General features: G+C 40.7%; 1 protein-coding gene across 5 annotated transcripts in view; it reads left to right on the top strand.

The window, feature by feature from the left end:
• Positions 1–21,791, top strand: part of pja2 (praja ring finger ubiquitin ligase 2) — an 84,757-nt gene that overhangs the window by 27,815 nt on the left and 35,151 nt on the right. For 3 of the 5 annotated variants that reach the window (XM_072583642.1, XM_072583644.1, XM_072583640.1), the window contains 3 exons: positions 196–1,252; positions 1,810–1,992; positions 9,989–10,183. In XM_072583642.1, coding sequence (XP_072439743.1) covers positions 196–1,252; positions 1,810–1,992; positions 9,989–10,183 — 1,435 coding nt within the window. The remainder of the gene's footprint in view (positions 1–195; positions 1,253–1,809; positions 1,993–9,988; positions 10,184–21,791) is intronic. The other 2 variants (XM_072583641.1, XM_072583643.1) reach the window with 2 other exon arrangements.

Here is a 21,791-nt window from a genome sequence, read left to right as displayed (position 1 = left end):
CATGTTTACAGTGTATGCATTTGCTTTCAGTAAACCTAAACCATTAGGCTTATAACTCCCAAACTAGTTAGTTCAACCACATGTTGTTGAATCTGCATTATTTTAGACACATTGAGCATTTTGAAATAATCAAAAGATTGCCGTTTGATATAATCCTGAATTTCAAGTTACTTAAGGTTAATTTTTCTCTCTCAGCTCCCAGAAGAATCTTAACAACAAAAGAACTTCTGCCGCAGTGCACAGCGTGTGACCTAACTATGGATGCTAAAAGCAATGCAGGTTGTGAACCTCAGAAAGAGCATAGGTTTTTGCCATCCTCTCTGAACCAAAGACTTTTTCAATGTGAGTCCAACGACTTTGCTTTGCCCAGTTCTGCAGAGCCATTAGATAATTATTCGGGTAGCCAAAGTACAGGGTCCTCCAAGTGGTCAATTCCTAATGATTTTTTTGAGACTGATTCCAGAAGTCCAACTGGCATTGGTTTTGTAAATATTGATTCTTATGAACCAGAAAGTAGTGAAGGAGAGGATGAAGATTCAAACATTCAAGCATCTTTGCAAAAAGAAGGAAAACTTCAGAAAAGGTTGGATACAATGCTTTCAGAGTTAGAGAAAGGTGTTGACTATCTTAATGGGCTACAGTCGTATCTCTCAGCTGTAATGCACGATGGGAACAGCTCACAGATTGAGCTGCCATGCTCTTTGGCACTAGACAATTTGACTTCTGCAGATATTGCTGTTAAAGGACATCAAACAGAATTGAAAGAGCATAGGAAAACATTACCAGCTGTGGGAAGTATGGAAGAAATTAATACCTATGTCAAGATGGAGGATGTAAAAGAAAAAAGAGAAAGAAATCTTGATAAAGCCTCACTGAGCGTTCAAACAGAAGGGAACATTTTTTGTTGCATGACAGAGGAACCAAGCTCTTCAGAAATGGTAGTAAGACCAAAAGTCAGAAAGGAAATGGTTGAAACCCATTCTAAAAGAGATCAGTCTTCCCCCGACGAGTTTTATAGTTATTGTACTGGGGATATGAAAGCTAACTCAAGAAATGAGTGCTGTGGATCAAATTGTGCCTTGTGGAACTGCAGAAATAAGCTCCATAGAGATTCAAAGATCGGATCGGGACTTAATGGCAAAGAAACAACTTGTATTCAGAAGGAACAGGCCGCCATCGAACTAAAAGAAACACTGGAAGAAAACAGCTTCTGGGATGACTTTGAAAATTATTGTAACAAAGGTGAAACGAGGTAATAAAATGTCATGTCTATTGCTTCCCTGAAGGGTATGAAAGTTGATTTATTTGTATTAAACGTTTATTCAATGATGACAAATATATCACAACCAGTAAAAAAAATTCTTTTTGTGTAATTCTAAATTGACAACCAAGCTAAATATTATACGATTATCGTTCAATAACAGTTTTTATTAGATTAGATTACTTATCGTGTGGAAACAGGCCCTTCGGCCCAACAAGTCCACACGGACCCGCCAAAGCGCAACCCACCCATACCCCTTCACCAACCCTTACCTAACACTACAGGCAATTTAGCATGGCCAATTCACCTGACCTGCACATCTTTGGACTGTGGGAGGAAACCGGAGCACCCGGAGGAAACCCACGCAGACACAGGGAGAATGTGCAAACTCCACACAGTCAGTCGCCTGAGGCGGGAATTGAACCCAGGTCTCTGGCGCTGTGAGGCAGCAGTGCTAACCACTGTGCCACCGTGGCACAGTGTTAGAGGAAAATGTGTATGTAGATGCCATCTACTTTTAATCTAATTTTCCCTTACTTCCCCCTCAGCAGCTCTCTAAGCAGTGATGAGGAGTGGTCAGCAATATGGACCTCTGATTTCGTTTTAGAACAAATGCATTCTAGTGATGAGAGCTGGGAGACCTTGTCAGGAGTTGATGAACAACAAACTGAACCGAACAGCATTAGTAGCAGTCTGGATGAAGAAGCTTTTACACATAGCTACGCTGTAGGGTATGTAACTACCTTAAGTTATAACCCAGATATTGCATTTCATTTAAAGTCTGTAAAGTGATAGAATAGGGGTGTCAAACATGTAGGTCGTGGACTGAAAGGAATCTGTGATACAGATTTACTTGGTGAATCTGTACTGCGTTTGGGTCGTGGGCCATTAAAATGAAACATGAATCTCTTAGCTGTTGTTTCAAATAGCTTGAAGACTGGATCCTTTTAAAATCTGGTGTAACAGTGTTGATCCTTACTATGATATCACACTTTTGCTGCCTCACTGGGCCAATATAAGTCAAGTGACTAGAAATGGGACTGAGCTGACGGAAAAATGTAAGACCTGAGGATTGGGACTCTAGGAGGATATATTGGGAAAGTGGGACTTAAATGTAGGAACTCCCATTCAGAAATTGATACGCAAGCTTCCTGTATTACACAAACTAGGGTGAAGCACATCTAAAACAACTCTCACTCGATGTGGCTCATGCAAAGTGCTGGAATGTCTTATATCACTCTGAAAATTGCGTTTGACACCTCTGTTCTAGAATGAAAGACTTTTCGTGTGTAGTATGTAAGATAGCCATTTATTGCTTTATTAAATAAATGGATATGCATCTGCTTTCTCAAACAAGTTACCAATTTCTTTGGTATATTTTATTGTTTTATCCAAAAAATTACACAGAATTTATAGAAGCATGTTATACACCTGTCCTCCTGTTATAACTCCTGAGTCTGCTAATCAATTTCTATCAGCATCTTTCATTCTTTGCTCCCATGTATTTATCTGCTTTCCTGTTAAATGCATGTATACTATGCAATTTTGGAAAAGACTCCTAGCTCAGGTTGTGGATCAGTTTGTAAGCTTGCTCGCTGAGCTGGTAGATTTGTTCTCCGACGTTTTGTCACGATGCTACGATGTCAGTGAACATCATCAGTGAGCCTCCAATGAGGCACCGGTGTTCTGTCCTGCTTGCTATTTGTGTATCTTGGTCTTTTGTGGTGGGTGATATGACCTCCAGTTCTTTTTCTGAGAGGTTGGTAAATGGGGTGCAAATCGATATATTGGTTAATGGAGTTTCGATATGAATGCCAGGCCTACAGGAGTTCCCATGTGTGTCTTTGTTTAGTCTGTCCCAGGATGTCGAACTGGTCTCCCTCTTCATCTGTGTGTATGGGTACTAGAGAGAGTTGGTCATGACCTTTAGCTAGTTGGTGCCCATTTATTCTGGTCGTTTGTTTCCTGTCCAATGTAATGTTTGTTGCAGTCCTTGCAGGGTATTTTGTATATGAAGTTTGTTCTGCTGGTAGTTGGTACGGGGTCCTTTTAAATTCATCAGGAGCTGTTTCAGTGTGGTGTTAGGTTTGTGAGCTACCACGATGCCTACCTTTCCTAGATATGCTGGTCTGCAGTTCTGCAACAAATTAGAAGAAACACACAAACAACATCCTTCCTGGTATAAAGTTAACCAAAAAGGAAAAGAACAACAACAGACTCCCTTCCTAGATGCCAATGGAGAGCTGCAGACCAGCAACTACAGGAAAGCCACACACACTGACCAGATACTCAGTTACAGGAGCAATCGTCCCAACACCCACAAACAGAGCAGCATCAGGACATTATTTAAACAAGGCACAACACACTGCAGCACCCAGGAACTACGAGAAGCTGAGGAAATACACCTATACAACATATTTAGGAACAGCGGGTACCTGATGAGCACAGTCGGCTGATTCCTACACAACAGACCTAAACAAGAAGAGACAAGATGCCCAGAGACTCTAGCCACTTGCCAAATGTTAAAGACATCTCGGAGATAACAACCAGACTACTCTGGCCCCTAGGTATCATGGTAGCCCACAAACCTACCAGTTTAAACAGCTTAGTATTGACACAACTTAAATCAGAGCGTTAACTTTAGAAATACCAAGAAAGGTAAAATTTCTGAAATGGAGCAATTGTCTGATTTTTTTTTAGTGGGGATAAAATAAGCAAGCATTGTGTTTAAAGGAATGTGAAATCAAGTGTGTACCTGAATAAAGTTAATATCACCAATTTCATGCCAAAATATAGTTTATAATGCTTGGAGTACTATTACTTAATGGAAATTCCTTAAAAGAGTCAGCGTTTATAGCATAATGAAGCTAACTGCCTTTGATTTAAGTTTCACGGAGGAATCCTTCATATTTTCCATGACAATTAAGAAGGATTGAAATTGCAACGGAAGGAGTGAAATGAGACCATTGGAACCATTCCAACATTGGAAAAGCTCTGAAATCCAAAATCTTTTTCATGGAGTATGAAGTGTCATTTTGGTGTGTGAGCAGGTGACTCAACTCCACACCCATTTAAATCACATCACTCAGATGTGACGTGGTGGCATGGCCTAGCACTGGCAGGTATCGGATGTGTCTCAGTGCTTGTGCTATTCGCACATGCATCTGCTGTTAGATAACTTTTTAAAATTCACTGTGAAAATGTCATTTATTTTGAAATCGAAAAATAACTGGCCCCGAGGATTTCCAATAAAAGGATTGTGAAACTATAAATATGCAATACTACTCCCTGTCCAGGATTTTTGGTTTATTTTCTTTTTAATTCTAAGTTTTAGATCTAATTATTAGGAGACTGCATTGAGCTAATTTGATTAACTTGTTCACAAGCTTCTTTTCATGGTTTGAGCTTGTAGGACAATAAGCAATATCCATCCATGTAATGTTGGAAAATCTTGACCTCCATAAAACTTAAGCACAAGATCTGTCTTGATATTAAAGGCCAACATTTAATTGACTTTGTTACTTTTTATCCTTATGTACTAGTTTAGAGTGATTTGTATCCTTAGAAACCAAATTTCCATTGCTCCTCCACGGCTCCTAGCTCACGGCATTAAGCGAAGATTTTATTTTGTCTTTGTTCAATTCAAACTGGAGATCCCACGCTTTTAATATGAGCTCAATCGAAGACCTGCCTATTCTGAACCCTTTTGTTACCTTATGGTCTCATTTGTGCAAAACTATTTCCACTTAGCAAGTTTTGAGAAGATTTGTTTTTGAGAAGGTTGAGATTTTAGATATAGGTTTGCACACTGAACTGGAAGGTTTGGGTTTCAACCCCAAAGAAACCCAAACATATAAATAGAAAGCAGGAATTGTCAGCATTGCTTCACCTGAGGCCCACTAAAGATGTTACCTAGTAGGGTAACAAAACGTCTGGAAACGAACCTTGCAGCTCAGCAAGCAAACATGTATTTCCACTGCTTGTTCTCTTCAAATTTAGGTTAATAACTATTACTTCACCCAGGTTATATGAATTTTAAAATCTAAGATTCCACATATCTCTGGCAAACATAACTATTTCAAAAGCTGTTATCCAAATCCATATCAAAGATTGTTTTCAGTTATGTGTGCTCTTGTTGATACTGCTAATGCCATATGTAGAACTTTACTAAATGTCTTCTCGACCTCTATATGAACAACATGCATAGATGGTCATTTACCTATTGGTAGGGAGCAGCATAAATTATTTTCATAAATGCCTTTTGGTTCTCTTTGGTCAGCTAATACTTACCCAAATGCTTTTTCTTTCTTTATTCATTAATGGGTTTAAGGCATCACTGGCTAGGCAGCATTTATTGCCCAGAGGGCAGTTAAAAGTCAGTCACATTGCTGTGGGTCAAAAGTCACATGTAGGCCAGACCATGTAAGGATGGCAGTTTTCTTCCCTACTGGACATAAATGAACCAGCTGGATTTTTCCAACAATCAACAATTGATTCGTGGTCATCATCAGACTCCTAATTCCAGAGTTTTTTTTAAAATTAAATTCAGATTCCATTATCTGCAATGGCCCAGGTATCCAGAACATTATTTGGATCTCCACATTAACAATCAAGCAGTGATACCACTAGACCGTCAAGAAAATTTACATTTATGTAGGACTTTTCAAGGTCACAGGATGTCCCAAGGATCTATCAGCTGTTGAAATATAATAATATAGTCATTGTTGTAATAGAAGAAATATTTTATGCATAGCAAGATCTCTCAAACAGCAAGGCAACCATGACCAGCTAAGCTGCTCTTTGGACGTTGATAGAGGAATTAATATTGGCCAAAACATAGAATAAATTCCCTGCTCTTCAAAATAATGCCATGAGAATCTATACTTCGATCTAGGGTTAACATGAAAAGACTGCACCTCCAATAGTGCAGTATACAGTGTATTGGAACGTCAGTCTTGATATGCATGCTCAATTCCTGGATTGGGACTTAGAGTCGTAGAGATGTACAGCATGGAAACAGACACTTCGGTCCAACTCATCCATGCTGACCAGATATCCCAACCCAATCTAGTCCCACCTGCCAGCACCTGGCCCACATCCCTCCAAACCCTTCCTATTCATATACCCTTTAAATGTTGCAATTGTTCCAGCCTCCACCACTTCCTCTGGCAGTTCATTCCATACCCGTACCACCCTCTGTATGAAAAGGTTGGCCCTTGGGTCTCTTTTATATCTTTCCCCTTTGACCCTATGTCTTCTGGTTCTGGACTACGCCTCCTGCACCCACTCACCCCCCACCCCAGGGAAAAGACTTTGTCTATTTATCCTATCCATGGCCCTCATGATTTTATAAACCTCTATAAGATCACCCCTCAGCCTCTGATGCTCCAGGGAAAACAATGCTAGTCTATTCAACCTCTCCCTAAAGTTCAAATCCTCCAACGCTGGCAACATCCTTGTAAATCTTTTCTGAACCCTTTCAAGTTTCACAACATCTTTCCGATAGGAAGGAGACCAGAATTGCACGCAATATTCCAACAGTGGCCTAACCAATGTTCTGTACAGCCACAACATGACCTCCCAACTCCTGTTCTCAGTACTCTGACCAATAAAGGAAAGTGTACCAAATGCCACCTTTATTATCCTATCTACCTGCAATTCAACTTTCAAGGAGCTATAAACCTGCACTCCAAGGTTTCTTTCTTCCCCAACACTCCCTAGGGCCTTCCCATTAAGTTGGTAAAAACAATGACTGCAGATGCTGAAAATCAAATACTGGATTAGTGGTGCTGGAAGAGCACAGCAGTTCAGGCAGCATCCAACGAGCAGCGAAATCAACGTTTCGGGCAAAAGCCCTTCATCAGGAATAAATGTATAAGTCCTGCTAAGATTTGCTTTCCCAAAATGCAGCACCTCACATTTATCTAAATTAAACTCCATCTGCCACTCCTCAGCCCATTGGCCCATCTGATAAAGATCCCGTTGTAATCTGAGGTAACCTTCACTGTCCACTACACCTCCAATTTTGGTGTCATTTGCAAATTTACTAACTATACCTCTAATGCTCACATCCAAATTATTTATATAAATGATGAAAAATAGTGGACCCAGCACCGATCCTTGTGGCACTCCACTGGTCATAGGCTTCCAGTTTGAAAAACAACCCTCCGCCACCACCCTCTGTCTTCTACCTTTGAGCCAGTTCTCTATCCAAATGGCTGGTTCTCCCTGTATTCCATGAGTTGTAACCTTGATAATTAGTCTCCCATGGGGAACCTTGTCGAGTGCCTTACTGAAGTCCATATAGATCACGTTTACCACTCTGCTCACATCAATCCTCTTTGTTACTTCTTCAAAAAACTCCATCAAGTTTGTGAGACATGATTTCCCACGCACAAAGCCATGTTGACTACCCCTAATCAGTCCTTGATTTTCCAAATAAATGTACATCCTGTCCCTCAGGATTCCCTCCAACAACTTGTCCACCACCACCATCAGGCTCACTGGTCTATAATTCCCTGGATTGTCCTTACCACCCTTCTTAAACTGTGGCACCCCATTAGCCAACCGCCTGTATCCCTGATGAAGGGCTTTTGCCTAAAACGTCGATTTTGCTGCTCCTCGGATGCTGCCTGAACTGCTGTGCTTTTCCAGCACCACTCTAATCTAGAATCTGGTTTCCAGCATCTACAGTCATTGTTTTTACCTTAGCCAACCTCTAGTCTTCTGGCAACTCACCTGTGACTATCAATGATACAAATATCTCAGCAAGAGGTCTAGCTTCCCACAGAGTTCTAACGTACACCTGATTAGATCCTGGAGTTTATCCACTTTTGTGTTTCAAGACCACCAGCACTTCCTCCTCTGTAATATGGGCATTTTGCAAGATGTCGCCATCTATCTCCCTACATTCTATATCTTCCATTTTCTTTTCCACAGTAAATACTGATGCAAAATACTTGTTAAGTATCTCTTCCATCTCCTACGGCTCCACACAAAGGCTGCCTTGCTGATTTTGAGGGCCCTATTCTCTCCCCAGTTACCCTTTTGTCCTTAATGTATTTGTAAAAGCCCTTTGGATTGTCCTTAACTCTGTTTGCCAGAGCTATTTCATGTCCCCTTTTTGCGTTCCTGATTTCCCTCTTAAGTATACCCCTACTGCCTTTACCATCTTCTAACTATTCACTCGATCTATCCTGTCTATACCTGACATATGCCTCCTTCTTTTTCCTAAACAAAACCTCAATTTCTTAAGTAATCCAAAATTCCCTATACCTACCAGCCTTTCTTTTCACCCTAACTGGAATATACTTTCTCTGGACTCTTGTTTTCTCATTTCTGAAGGCTTCCCATTTTCCAGCCGTCCCTTTACCTGCGAACATCTGCCCCCAATCAGCTTTTGAAAATTCTTGCCTAATACTGTCAAAATTGCCCTTTCTCCTATTTAGAACTTCAACTTTTAGATCTGGTCTGTTCTTTTCCATCACTCTTTTGAAGCTAATGGAATTATGGTCACTGGCCCTGAAGTACTCTCCTACTGACACCTCAGTCACCTGCCCTGCCTTATTTCCCAAGAGTAGGTCACGTTTTGCACCTTCTCTTGTAGGTACATTCACATACTGAATCAGAAAATTGTCTTGTACACACTTAACAAATTCCTCTCCATCTAAACCCTTAACACTATGGCAGTCCCAGTCTCTGTTTGGAAAGTTTAAAAAAACCCAACCATAACCACCCTATTATTCTTACAGACAACTGAGATTTCCTTGCAAACTTGTTTCTCAATTTCTCCCTGACTACGAGGGGGTCTATAATATAATCCCAATAAGTTGATCATCCCTTACTTATTTCTCAGTTCCACCCAAATAACTTCCCTGGATGTATTTCTGGGAATATCTTCCCTCCGTACAGCTGTAATGGTATCCCTTATCAAAAATACCACGCTACCTCGTCTCTTGCCTCCTTTTCTGTCCTTCTGTAGCATTTGTATCCTGAAATATTAAGCTGCCAGTTCTGTCCACCCCTGAGTCATGTTTCTGTAATTGCTATGATATCCCAATTCCATGTTTCTAACCATGCTCTGAGTTCACCTGCCTTCCCTGTTAGGCCTCTTGCTTTGAAATAGATGCAGTTTAATTTATCAGTCCTACCTTGTTCTCTGCTTTGTCCCTGACTGTTTGACTCGTCTTTGTTCTCTGCTGTACCAGTCTCTGATCTTTTTCCTCACTATCTTCCTGGTCCCATCTCTTCCCTTCCCCCTCCCCCCACCTTACTAGTTTAAATCCTCCTGAGCAGCTCTAGCAAATCTCCCTGCCAGTATGTTAGTCCCCTTCCAATTTAGGTGCAATTCGTCCTTCTTGTACAGTCATTTCTACCCCCAAAAGAGCTTCCAAGACATTCTGGCTCAGGGATGAGAGTGCTAGTAACTGAGCCATAGCTGACACAATGGTAACTTCCCCACAGCTGATATTGACTAGCATGCAATTTCCAGTCTTGTCCCTTGGCTCTTAGAAAAATAGTGACATTTAAAATCTTTTAATCAGGAAGCATAATTCTTGAATGTAGAGCTTCAGGAAATCATAAATGACTCATCTAATAACAAAATAAAGTATCAAGTAGAAGACCGCTTTACTCCATACTGTGAAGTAAAGGCGCTCTCCTCTGTTGCCTTTTACTTAATGCAAATAGTTGACTTCACACATAGTAACTATGTTATTATTTCCATAGGGAACAAACCTCTTTGGAAGAAGGAGAGATCCCATGGGTAGCATTTAATGAAGAAAGTGACAGCAGCAGCAGCAATAGTACTGATGAGACTGAAGGTTTGGGTCAACTTGCACATTCGGGACTTCTAATCCTGGATGATAACAACAACTTTGAAGATGATTCGAGTGTAAGTGAAGACTTGGACATGGAATGGAGGTTTGTATTTTTTTTATAATTTCATTTATATTATCAAGTGTGGTGCATGTTTCATAAAAACCACTATTCCTGATCTAGACATATCTGACCTCAACTGTTTGAGAGATTTCTCAGGTTGTGGGATCGGCAGCTGAGAGTGGATTTTGTTTGAGAGCAGCTTGCTAGTTAGTAGTTGTAACTAAGGTTCCTAAACATGTGAGTAAGAACATGCAATCTGCAAGGACTTCTGACAGAATCCCTCTTTCAGATCTTGCATACAATGACAAACAACATTGTTGTGACTACATGTGCGTGTTTAACAGTGAACTGTAATAAGTCAACTGACCTAAAATTAGCAGATACTTTTTCAAAATAACACATTTACTGGATCCAGGCATTACTGAAACATTTAAAGAACATTTTAGTTTTAGATTTGATTATTGTGCTTCAAATTGGTTCCACATTGTTAAATATTAAACTGTAGAATGTTAATATCATAAAATCCTTTAGAATCTTTGAAACAGATCATTCTACTAGAATGAAGAGAATGTGAATGCATTGGAGAGAGTGCAGATGCAGTTTATAACAATGATTCCAGGGATAAGGTCTATTCAAATCATTATAACGCACACAAGGCTTTTCTACTTCTATATTTATTTTCCCTTGTCTAGTCATGCTTGCATCACACCTCCTCTTAAACATATCAATGCTATCCACTTCATCTGGTTTGATCTTGTCATATTTTCATCAATTGGTGTAAATACATTTTTCACAAATTATTTACTTCCCCTATTGGCAGCTATCATATTTGCACCTTGTTCTAGAGATGGAAATAGTTTCTCTACATTCAGCATCACAGAGTTCCAAAATTGTTACGGTGCACTAAAGGCCACTGTCCATCATGTATGCACCAGGCCTCTGTGCATTTTGACTTGATACTAATCTTCTACCTTTTTCCCATAAATCTGTACATTGTTTCTATTTAGATCATCATATAAATCTCTTGAATCTTTCATTTGATCATGTCTGTACCACACATAGAAGCAGTGCATTCCAGATCCTAGTGTTTTCTTAATTCACATTTTCTTCTTTTGTAAATCACTTTGAAGAAGTGTCCTCTCCCACTTGATGTTTTTGTGAGCAAGAACAATATATCCCTTCTACTCTGTCCAGATCCCTCATAAATTTCAGAATAAATATATCATCTCCAAGAAAAAGCAGTCACAACTTCTCTAAACTACCCTCCTAAATGAAATTGCTCATCCCTGGGATCATTCTTGTGAACTGTTTTTGCCTTTCTCCAGTGCATTCACATTGTCTCTCAAATCTGGTGCTTAAAACTATACACGATATTCCATTCTGACCAGTGTCTTAAATAAGATCAGCATAACTTTCTGCTTCAGAGTTCTTTATTTTAATTAATGAAGCACAGAATACTGTAGGCTTTATTAAAAACCCTCTACTTATCCTGCTGTCTTTAATGAGTTAACCACTTACAAACCCAAGCCCATCAGTTTGTGCACACCCTTCAGAATTGTACCCTTTAGTCCTTTGTTTGATAATGTCCCACCGTATTCTTTGTAGCAAAGTTCATCACTTCAAACTTCTCTTTGAATACCATCTGTCTTGCTAATCCACCTCGGCCAATGTAATTTTGAAGTTTTGACTGCTTTGCTCATAGATTACAGTTCTCCTAAGTTTTGTGTTATCTATTATACTAGTCCCTGGGAAACTTCACTACAAACCTTCTTCCAGTCTGAAAAATACCCATTGAGCATGACTGTGGCTGAAGGACTCCAAAAAAATTCGTGTCTGCACTGCTACTGTCAGTTTTCTTCCTTGACTGATAACTCTTCTAATAGGTCTGTATCAGTGTATTGAATACCTTTTTTGCAAATCCATATACACCACATCAGCTGCCTTGCCCTCACTTTTCTGCTAGTTCTTCAAAAACCCCAACACGTTGGACATATTTTTCCTTTAACAAATCCATGCTGTCACTTCAACTAAACCACATTTGTCCTTCAATCACATCTCTCCGAACGATTGTTTTCAAAAGTGCCCCCAATACCCAAGTTAAACTGACAGACCTAGTACTTATAGACTAATTTTTACAATATTTAAAAAAAGTGTGTAATGCTTGCAATTTTCCACTCCTCTGACACAACCACCTAGTAAAGAGAAGATTGAAAGATCATTGCCAGTGCCCCTGCATTTTTCATCTCATTTTTAATCTCATTTTTATCAGTATCTATTGATGCATTTCATCGGGTCCCACTGTTTTTTCAATTTTGATTACCAACAACATAACCAAAAATACGTCTATGTATTTCATGCCCTTTTAGTGACTAAATTCCTTCCTCTGTCACCATGGCCTGAAAAGCAGGTGCCTTGTAGGTCAAGACAGATGTGAACTGTTCATTTTAAACTTCAAATATGTTTCTTGTCTCCATGCATAAATCCCCTTTTCCAGCACCACTCTAATCTAAGCACTGACATCAGACTCACAGGTTTACTGTTCCCAGGCTTCCCCTTAGAGATTTCCTTCATAATGGCACAACATTAGCCACCCTCCTGTCATCCGGCATCTCACCCATAGTTAGAGATTATATAAATACTTCTGCTAGGGGAGCTGCAATTTCCTCTGTAACTTCCCACAACGTCCTGGGATACACTTGATCAGGTCCCAGAGATTTATCCACCTCCATGTTGTCTAAGACTTCCAGCACTTCTCTTCTGTAATGTGAATTTCAAAACATCACTATTTATTTCCCTGGGTTCTCTAGCCTCAATTTATTTCTCCACAGTAAAAGCTGATGCAAAATGTTCATTTACTATCTCTCCCATCTCCTGAGACCCCATTGATCTTTAAGGGGCCCTACTCTCTCTCCAGTTGCTCTTTTGCTCTTAATCTACTTGTACAGTCTCTTTGGATTATACTTAACATTGTCCAACAAGGTTATCTCATGTCTCCTCTTTGCCTTCCTGATTTCCGTTTTAAGAATGCCCATACGCTCTTTATACTCTTCAAGAGAATAATTTGATTTTGATTGTCTGTGTCTTTCTTATTCTTCACTAGAACCTGAAAATTTTTATCCATTGTTCCCTAATCTTACCAGTCTTACCTTTCACTCTAATGGGAACATAATGCCTCTGAACTCTGGTTATTACAATTTTGAAAGACTCCCATTTGCCATTTGTCCCTTTTATCTGCGAAACGTCTACTCCAATTAACTTTTGAAAGTTCTTGTCTCACACCATTTAAAATTTTCTTTACTCCAGTTAGGAACTTTAACTTTTATGGGGAGCTTAGCCTTTTCCATAAATATTTTAAAATAATAGAATTATGATCACTAGTCCAAAGGTGTTCCCAACTAACACTTGAGCCACTCACCCTTCAATGCAACGTGGCCACCTTGGCTATTAATGCTTTCTTCTTCAATGATTCACAACCCACACGAATATCCAGAAAAATAGACCATTTGTAATTGGGAAGCCCAGGGATTCCTGCAGTACCTGCCAGTTTCTCTTAAACTGCCTCATGGGCTCCTGTTCCCTAGCTGCCTGCTTGTAGTATACTTTTGATATGACCAACTCTCTGAATGTGCTAACACTATCATGTGCATTATAGCATTCTGCTAGAGATAAATAATTTTGTTTTGACTGTGGACTCCAGTGTCAGAGCAGTTAAGGACAAAGAGAATCTCATGTTTTTGTAAAGATGAAGAGACAAAGTGTAGGAAATGGACTGGTTAAGAGCCACATCAAGGGCAGTTAAAGGGAATCTTTGGAAGGTCACCTCATCAGAACAGATATAACAAAGACCGAGAAACTGACTGAAATAGAGTATCTGTTGGAAACAGGACAGGAGATGTGCAGTCAAGGTAGCTGCAGGAGTCAGTGCAGTCTGCAGTCCTCACTTATTCTGTGTGTCGAAATAGCCAGGGATGTAGATAAGAAGTAGACATATGGTTGAAAAAATAGCAGTAATAAGATAAGAGTTTTAATCAATTCAAAGCAGGCTGAAATAATGGACTTATCAGGACAATCTGTTTGTGGATCTTGAGAAGGTTATGCAAGGTTCAAAGCTCATGGTGAGAACTTGAGGTTAGTGACAACTTGGGAAATCATTGTTCACTGGTGGAGTCATGGTTCAAAGGGTGGAAATAATTATATCAGAGTTGGCATCAGCCATCGCAGGGTAGTGGTTAGTTTATCAAATTTCAGCAGCACCATTATCAGCAGATTTAATGACAATCATTGGTGTAAGTTGAACCTGAGGCAACAATTTGCTGCAGGTTCATTGGGAGGTAGTTTTGAGTGAGGGGTATACAAAAACTGAGTTGGCTGATGCCATCACATTGGAAGTTGATGATGGAAAAATTCTGAGCTATGTGGCACGAGGATAAAACAAGGTGAGCCAAAACTTTTGAAATGAGTGAAATGGTCCATTGTGAAGGAGCATGACTCCTGGCCAAACAGCGCGTGGAGGTAGAAGGCGACCTCAATGAAGTGCCAAAGTCAGCTTTGGTGTGGAAACATAGAGTTTGAATTGCAGTCTTTGAAGACAGCTCCTGTGGAAGTCTACTGACCATATGGCAGTTAGATTGAAATGAGAGATGGAAGTCAGAGGAATGTGAATGGGAAGAAGGATAATGAGAGTCGTCAATATCCAAGAGGTTTTTAATCAGTATTTTGTGTCCACTCCTTAAGGCCCTGTCAACTTATAACTACAGTACTTTAGCGATTTACATAACTTAAGGCAGTAGAGGTGCAAATGAGATCTCAGAATAGTTATATTTTCCCAAGAATAAGTGGAATTAAATCATAAATTTTGAAATAACTTCTGCTGTGGATTATTCACAATTGGGAAATTGTGTTTGATATTATGCCTATTGGTTGCGAAAGAGCCAGCTGGCAGCTAACTTCTAGTTCCTGCAGCCTACCACCAAAAATACTTCACCTCAAACGTCAAGCCCCATATTAAATTCAATTTACCACTTATGCACCCACAGAATGAGCTAGTTTATTATTTATTTCTGTGCATTTCCACATATTATTAGCTGTGCTATATAATTTGTTGAATACTAATACAATTCCTCCAGTTTTGAGGCAAAATCTTTATGTATGGTGTAAAAGAGTGGCCAGAAGGTACCTGTGTGCACTACTTTCCATTTTACCCCCAGTTCAAGAGATTTCTTGTAATTTGTATTTTTTCTGTACTGTAGCCATCTTTCATGACATACTACTGTAGGGCTTTGAACTCCATATACCATGACTTTTCTTACAATTCTCTGATGTGTCAGCTTATCAAAAGTTTTCTGATTGTCCAGGGGCATCATTGCATTTTTTTTTCCATTATTTATTCAAGTAATTTTAAAATGTGACGTAAGTGACTTTCCTTTCAGAAACCCATGCTACCTTTAGATTGTTCTCCAATTATTTTATTGAAACCATCTTCCTAGGATAAGTTCTGGAGTTTTTTTTTTGTAGCGTAAGTACTTATCCACAGTCTGTAGTTCCACCTTCTTTTCTAAAACTGAGCATTAATTTACATGTACCAGTGGATTGGACAATATCTCCACATGCTAATAACATATTGTTGTTTTTCGGCTGTATGAAAACAAAGATCTTGCCTACATTGTATTGCCTTTTTTTCACTTTAGTGTCAAAGAGTACATTGATAACTGCATACTGAGCCACATTCGACAACAACACCCTGGAACTAAACAAATGCATAATTTGGTCTTCAGTTGCTGGCTTCAGAGATCTGACTTCAGTTATTTATGAACAAATTGTAGCCCAATAAAAACTGAAGTCCATACTCTAAGTGGAGCAATTTCAGAACCAGTAACTGATGCGCTCAGTTCAAATCAGACAAGCCTGCATTTTTTCAAAAACAAAGAATTGGGCATGCAGACAACTAGCTGGAACATGCACATCTATCTATCTTTTTTGAAAAGGATTTTTGAAACTTGGCCAGCGGAAGAATTTTTATGCAGTTTGTGAGAGGATTGAAATTAGTAGAAGGCCAGAACCTTCAAGTAGAAAGACAATTTTGAACCTGTTTGATTGAAGGCAGGAATGATTTTACAGCAACCTTCCTTCTTTTGAAGATCCACCTGGACATGTAAACTAGGCTTTTTTTCTTCAAGGTTAAAACTACATATATGTTTAGCAATGTCCAAAATCCATCAGATATTGTATAAAATAGGGTAGTAGTCAAAAATTCCAGGTCAGGCCTATCCTGATTGCATTATCATGGGAAAGTCATTTTATTTAGCAAGTATTTAATGGCAACACATGGTAAGTGCTAAACAAGGGGAACTGTAGTAATCCTGTTAATGATTCAATGTCAGGATACTTAGTATCTGTTCACTTATTGCTTAGTATATTATTCAAGAGCACCCCATCAAAGTTCCTACCTCTGTAGTTTATATTCTTTTATTATTTAAATTTAAATTTTTTTCCTTCTTCCTAAAAAGAGGTAACTATACCCGCTATTATTTGTACACTTTGCTAACATTTTTTTTTGTTAGATTCCGTCTTATGCTTGGCTATTTATTCTTGGCTCTTTTTTTCAGTGATTATATTTCTCATGAACTCTATCCAACTTTTAAATATTTCTGACTATTATTCTACGTGTCCATTTTCTTCAATATGCTTCCTTGGCTCCAGCTTAATTCTGTCATGATTGACTTTTTTTGACTCTGTTACTTTGGTATTTGTAATATTAATCTCTTTGTCGGTTATCATTGTAAACTGTATATTATGATCAGAGTGTTGTGCTGGAAAAGTATAGCAAGTCAGGCAGCATCTGAGGAGCAGGAGACTCGATGTTTCAGGCAAAAGTCCTTCATCAGGACTGAAGCTGTGAGCCGAGGGGGTCGTGAGATAAATGGGAGGGAGGTGGGGCTGGGGGTAAAGTAGTTGAAAGTGCGATAGGTAGATGAAGATGGGGGTAATGGTGATAGGTTGGAGAGAAGAATGGAGCGGATAGGTGGGAAGGAAGGACAGGTCATGAGGGTGGTGTTGAGTTTAAGTTTGGAACTGGAATAAGATTGGAAGAGGAAAAATGAGGAAACTGGTGAAGTCCACATTGATGCTGTGGGGTTGGAAGGTGATGAGGCATTTTTCCTCCCGGTACCAGATGGTTATGGAGTGGCGATGGAGGTGGCCCTGGGCCTGCATGTCCTTGGAGGAGGGGGAGTTGAAGTGTTCGGCTATGGGGCAGTAGGGTTGGTTGGTGGGGGTGTCCTGGAGATGTTCTCTGAAGCGCTCTGCAAGTAGGCGTCCTGTCTACCCAATGTAGAGGAGACAACATTGGGAACAATGGATACAGTAAATGACGTGTGGAAGGCCAGGTAAAACTTTGATAGAAGTGGAAGGCTGCATTGGGGCCTTGCACAGAGGTGAGAGGGAAAGTGTGGGCGTAGGTTTTGCAATTCCTGCGGTGGCAGGGGAAGTTGCCAGGAGGGCAGGGAATGGTCTTTACAGAAGATAAAGGTGAGGGGGGGGCAAAGGGGAAAAACCTGCAAAACATATGCTCAACCCACCCCACCTCCCCACCTCATCTCCACCTTCCGGAAAGACCATTCCCTCAGTGACTCCCTTGTCAGGTCCACACCCCCCAACAACCTACCTTCCCCTGCCACCACAGGAATTGCAAGACCTGCCCCCTTCACCTCCGTGCTAGGCCCCAAAAGAGCCTTCCACTTGCACTCCCACACATGTCATTTACTATATCCGTTGATCCCGATGTGGTCTCCTCTACATTGGGGAGACAGGACACCTACTTGCAGAGTGCTTCAGAAAACATCTCCAGGACACCCGCACCAGCCAACACCACCGCCCTTCAACTCCCCCTCCCACTCCTCCAAGGACATGCTCGTCCAGCGCCGCCTCCATCATCACTCCATAACCACCCGAAGCCTAGAGGAAGAAAGCCTCATCACCCTCCAACCCCACGGCATCAATGTGGACTTCACTAGTCTCCTCATTTTCCCTCCCCACCCCCCCCCCCATCTTATGCCAGTTCCAACCTTCCAACACTCTGCCACCCTCATGACCTATCCTACATTTCCATGTTCCTTCCCACCTCTCCATTCCACCCTCCTCTCTGACCTATCACCATTACCCCCACCTCCATCTAGCTATCATGCACTTAGCTACCTTACCCCCCAGCCCCACGCCCCCTTTCATTTATTTCACCACCCTTTCGGTGCTCAGCCTCATTCCTAATGAAGGGCTTTTGCCCGAAATGTTGATTCTCCTGCTCCTCTGATGCTGCCTGACCTGCTTGTGCTTTTTCCAGCACCACACTGTCGACTCTAATCTCCAGCATCTATCCTGGCTTTCATCCTATATATTGTGATTGCTACACCTTGAATACTGTGGCATGCAAAATTTATTATTTATTTATTTATATTTTTATTTTTATTTTGTTTTCTCTGCTTTTTTAAAATATCTAGATGTGTTAACAAATGGAGCCAAATTGCTTTCCCACCACCAAATCACTGCAATATTTTTTTGAGAGAAGGGTTGGGAGAGCAAGAAGGGATTAAATCAAAATGGAACTGGAGGTGGAAATAAAGCACTCTATCCCCTGGAGTGCCCACCTCTCTGTAAAGGCATTGAGACCATTGATCTCTAAAGGTAGGCAAAGGCCTAGTGGTATTATAGATAAATTATTAATCCAGAAACTCGGCTAATATTCTGGGGACCCAGGTATGCATCCCACCACAGGATTAATCTAGAATTAAGAATCTACTGATAACCTGTAAATCATTATCAATTGTTGGAAAAAACCCATCTGGTTCACTGATGTCCTTCAGGGAAGGAAATCTGGCGTCCTCACCTGGTCTGGCTTACATGTGACTCCAGACCCACAGCAATGTGGTTGACTCTGAATTGCTGTCTGAAATGGCCTACCAAGCCATTCAGTTGTACTAATCACTACAAAGTCTGGAAGAAATGAAACCAGATGGATCACCTGGCATTGATCTAGGCACCTGAAAAGAAAGCAGCAGAAGTAGCTCAGTTGACCCTGCAAAGTCGTGCTCACTAACATCTGGGAGCTCGTGCCAAAATTAGGAGAGCTGTCTCACAGACTAGTCAAGCAATAGCCTGACATAATCGTACTCACAGAATCATACCTTACAGACAATGTCCCAGCCACCACCATCATCATCCCTAGATATGTCATCACAGGACAGACCCAGCAGAAGTGGCAGCACAGTGGTACATAGGAAGGAGTTGCTCTGGCAATCCTCAACATTGACTCTGGACCACATGAAGTCTCGTGGCTTCAAGTTAACATGAGCAAGGAAACTTCCCACTGATTACCACATACTGTTCTCCCTCAGTGGATGAATCAGTCCTACTCCATGTTGAACAGCACTTGGAGGAAGCATTGAGGATGAAAGGGCACAAAATGTATTCTGGGGGATATCAGTGTCCACTACCAAGAATAGCTTGGCAGCTGTACTATGTATTGAGCTGGTCAGGTCCTAAAGAACATAGCTGCTAGACTGAGACTGTGGCAGGTGGTGAGTTAACCAACAAGAGGGAAAAACATAATAGAACTCATCCTTACCAACCTCATAGCTACAGATGCATCGGTCTATGATGGTATCTGTACGAGGGATCACTGCACAGTCCTTGTGGAGACAAAGTTCCGCCTTCACACTGAGAATAACCTTCATTGTGTTGTGCGACAGCATCATCGTTCTAAAGGGGATGGACTTCGATCAGATCTAGCAACTACAGACTGGGCATCCATGAGGTGCTGTGGACCACCAGCAGCAGCAGAATTGTACTCCAGTACAATTGGTAACCTCCTGAAGCATAAAAAGACAGATGGAAAAGGTTTATGTGAATATATAAAATGAAAAAGAGTGACGAAAGTAAATGTTGGTCCTTTTAGAGGATGAGAAGGGGCATTTGGTTATGGGATGTGATGAAATGGCTGAGGCATTGAATAGGTATTTTGTGTCAGTCTTCAAAGTGGAGCACACTAATAACATGCCATTAATTGGCAAAGAGACGAAGGTAGGTGAGGACTTGGAAACAATTGTTATTACATAAGAGGTAGTGTTAGTCTAGCTAATGGAGCTAAGGATGGATCCTGGCCCTAATGGAATGCATCCCAGTACTAAAAGAGATGGAGAGAGATTTAGCAAGTGCACTTGTGATAATTTTCCAAAAATTGCTGGACTCTGGGGCAACTCCAGCAGATTGGAAAACTGCAAATGTGACGCCACTGATTAAGAAGGGTGGTAGACTGAAGATGAGGAATTATAGACCAATTAGCTTAATTTCTGTATTGGGGAAGGTGCTCAAGTCTATTATCAAGGAAGAAATAGCAAAGCATAATGATAGAAATTGTCCCGCTGGGCAGATGCAGTATGGATTCCTGATGGGTAGGTCATGCTTAACTAATCTTTTGAAGTTCTGTGAAGACATTATGAGCACAGTGGATAACGGGGACCCAACAGATGGTGGTGTACCTAGACTTCCAAAAGGCCTTCGATAAGGTGCCGCACAAGAGGCTGCTGCTTAAGACTAAGATGTATGGTGTTTTGGGTAAAGTATTAGCATGAATAGAGGATTTGTTGACTGACAGGAAGCAAAGAGTGGGGATTAAGAAGTGCTATTGTGGTTGGCAGTCACTAACAAGTGGTGTTCCTCAGGGATCAGTGTTTGGACCACAATTATTCACAATTCACATCGATGATTGGGAGTTGGGGACCATGTGTCGTGTGTCAAAGGTTGCAGATGATACCTAGATGAGTGGCAGAACGAAGTGTGCAGAGGACTGTGAAACTTTGCAGAGGAACATTGTCCTTTGCCCACTCAAAGTATCTATGTTAATAAATGTGAAGTCATCCATTTTGGTAGGACTAACATTAAAAGGGATTATTACTTGAATGGTAAAATGTTGCAGCATGCTGCTATGCAGAGGCACCTGCGTGTCCTTGTGCATGAATCACAGAAGGTTGGTCTGCAGGTACTACAAGTAATTAGGAAGGCAAATGGAATTTTGTTCTTCATTGCTAAAGGGATTGAGTTTAAAAGGAGGGAGCTTATGTTGAAGCTGTACAGGGGCTGGTGAGTACTGTGGTCTTCATACTTGAGAACGGATGTACTGGTACTAGAAGAGTGCAGAGGAGTTTCACTAGGTTGATTCTGGAGTTGAGGGGGTTGGCTTATGAGGGGAGACTGAGGACACTGGAATTTAGAAGAATTGGGGGGGGGGGGGGATCTTACAGAAATATATAATATTATGAAAGGAATAGATAAGATAGAAGTAGAGAGGATGTTTCCACCAGCAGGTGAAACTAGGACAACAGAGCATAGTCTCTAAATTAGGGGGAGCAGATTTAGGACTGAATTGAGAAGGAACTCAAAGGGTTGTGAATTGATGGAATTCCCTGGCCAGTGAAGTAGTTGATGCTACTTCAGTACATGTTTTTAAAGCTAAAATGTTTTTTTTTAACAATGAAGGAATTAAGGGTTATGGTGAGAGAGTGGGTAAGTGGAGCTGAATCCACGAACAGATCAGCCATGATCATCTTGAATGACGGAGCAGGCTAAGAGGGCTAGATGGCCTACTCCTGCTCCTATTCTT

Source organism: Chiloscyllium punctatum, chromosome 2, assembly GCF_047496795.1.
Source record: "Chiloscyllium punctatum isolate Juve2018m chromosome 2, sChiPun1.3, whole genome shotgun sequence".
Lineage (NCBI taxonomy): Eukaryota > Metazoa > Chordata > Chondrichthyes > Orectolobiformes > Hemiscylliidae > Chiloscyllium > Chiloscyllium punctatum.
Note: the sequence above shows the minus strand (reverse complement) of the source record. Positions and strands in the feature narration are given on the sequence as shown.